The sequence below is a fragment of the Lottia gigantea genome (genome assembly GCF_000327385.1).
Source record: "Lottia gigantea unplaced genomic scaffold LOTGIsca_60, whole genome shotgun sequence".
Lineage (NCBI taxonomy): Eukaryota > Metazoa > Mollusca > Gastropoda > Lottiidae > Lottia > Lottia gigantea.
The window spans coordinates 454,484-457,115 of record NW_008710050.1 but is presented as its reverse complement, the minus strand read 5'-3'; the positions used below and the strand labels follow the sequence as shown (position 1 = coordinate 457,115).

Here is a 2,632-nt window from a genome sequence, read left to right as displayed (position 1 = left end):
AGAAAATTCAAATTGAAATTGACTTTTTGAGAAATTAAGAAGCCAATCCATAACAATGTGAAATGGAAGATAACAATTTGAAACAAAGGATGATAATCAGAAACAAGGAATACGATCTAAAACAAAGAATAACAATCTGAAACAAAGAATAACAATCTGAAACAAAGATAACAATCTGAATAACAATCTGGATAACATCTGAAACAAAGATAACAATCTGAAACAAGGATAACAATCTGAAACAAGGATAACAATCTGAAACAAAGACAACAATCTGAAACAAAGACAACAATCTGAAACAAAGACAACAACCTGAATAACAATCTAAAACAAAGTTAACAATCGGAAACAAGGATAACAATCTGAAACAAAGTTAACAATCGGAAACAAGGATAACAATCTAAATAACAATCTGAAACAAAGATAACAATCTGAAACAAAGATAACAATCTGAAACAAAGATAACAATAACCATTTGAAACAAAGATAACAATTTGAAACAAAGAATAACAATCTGAAACAAAGATAACAATCTGAAACAAAGATAACAATAACCATCTGAAACAAAGATTACAATTTGAAACAAAGAATAACAATCTGAAACAAAGATAACAATCTGAATAACAATCTGAAACAAAGATAAAAATCTGAAACAAAGATAACAATCTAAATAACAATCTGAAAGAAAGACAACAATCTGAAACAAAGACAACAATCTGAATAACAATCTGAAACAACGACAACAATCTGAAACAAAGATAACAATCTGAAACAAAGAAAACAATCTGAAACAAAGATAACAATAACCATTTGAAACAAAGATAACAATCTGAATAACAATTTGAAACAAAGATAACCATCAGAAACAAGGATAACAATTTGAAACAAGGATAACATCTGAAAACTATAGAAAGCAGTAAAAGACAATAATAACTTACTTTTGAGGAGGTAGAGGAGAAACATAAGCTATTGATTTAACGCTGGTGATATTTTTCTCCACTTTGTTGGATTTTTTGGATTTGGCCCATTCTACTTGTTTATATTGATGGAAGCACGGACCACATGTTATTTCATTTTTAACTGAAATACATCAGAAATAATAAAGGCATAGCCGTGGGAGTAGTCAATAGTCATAGGTCAGAATGGATCAGTATGGGTCAAACATTCAGGTCAACACAGGCTCTTAGTTCTCTTTGGGTGCCTTGGAATATCTCTTGGGTGCTTTGAGAGTGGTCTGGATGTGTGCTGGGGGTCTCTATGGTGCCTTAGGGGATTTCACAGGTGCTTTAGGATATTTGCCTGGAAATTTTTTAAAATACAAAGGAATACACAAAGAAATTCTCTGCTTCGACCCACTTGAATTGAATCAAATTTCCTTAAAGCTATCATGAAATTATGTATAATGTTTCAAAAAAATATTTCATTAATGGACAAGCTAGTAAATCCATGAGTCCTAGTTTTGTATACTAATTTAAAGAGCTTTTTAAGTATGGAAGACAGGTCTCCTACATATAGTATCTTGATACATAAAATCAATTCCATTCCAAAGAAACCATGATAGCTTTAAAATTATAAAGTTACTTGTTGAATTAAGCTACCCACCTGCTTGCTGCATCAATAAAGGATGTCCAGAGCGTTTGGCGGTATCTAATGGTGTATCACCATTATTGTTCTCTATATCTAATCTACCACCATGTTGTAGATAACAGTTTAAACAATCTGCTTTCCCTCCTTCACTAGCATAATGTCCTACAGTATTACCATGATCTACAATACACATAATGTCCTACAATATTACCATAATCTACAATATACATAATGTCTTACAGTATTACCATAATCTACAATATACATAATGTACTACAGTATTACCATAATCTACAATATACATAATGTACTACAGTATTACCATGATCTACAATATACATAATGTACTACAGTATTACCATGATCTACAATATACATAATGTCTTACAGTATTACCATGATCTACAATATACATAATGTCCTTCAGTATTACCATGATCTACAATATACATAATATCCTACAGTATTACCATGATCTACAATATACATAATGTCCTACAGTATTACCATGATCTACAATATACATAATGTCCTACAGTATTACCATAATTTACAATATACATAATGTCCTACAGTATTACCATAATCTACAATATACATAATGTCCTACAGTATTACCATAATCTACAATATACATAATGTCCTACAGTATTACCATGATCTACAATATACATAATGTCTTACAGTATTACCATGATCTATAATATACATAATGTCCTACAGTATTACCATAATCTACAATATACATAATGTCCTACAGTATTACCATGATCTACAATATACATAATGTCTTACAGTATTACCATAATCTACAATATACATAATGCCCAACAGTATTACCATAATCTACAATATACATAATGTCCTACAGTATTACCATAATCTACAATATACATAATGTCTTACAGTATTACCATAATCTACAATATACAAAATGTCCTACAGTATTACCATAATCTACAATATACATAATGTCCTACAGTATTACCATAATCTACAATATACATAATGTCCTACAGTATTACCATGATCTACAATATACATA

At 29.9% G+C, this 2,632-nt stretch overlaps 1 protein-coding gene across 1 annotated transcript in view; it reads right to left on the bottom strand.

Moving 5' to 3' along the window:
- Window positions 1-1,594: 1,594 nt before the first annotated feature.
- Window positions 1,595-2,632, bottom strand: part of LOTGIDRAFT_128109 (hypothetical protein) — a gene marked incomplete at both ends in the record, with an annotated part of 11,168 nt that continues 10,130 nt past the window's right edge. The window contains one exon of the mRNA XM_009064086.1: window positions 1,595-1,767. Coding sequence (XP_009062334.1) covers window positions 1,595-1,767 — 173 coding nt within the window. The remainder of the gene's footprint in view (window positions 1,768-2,632) is intronic.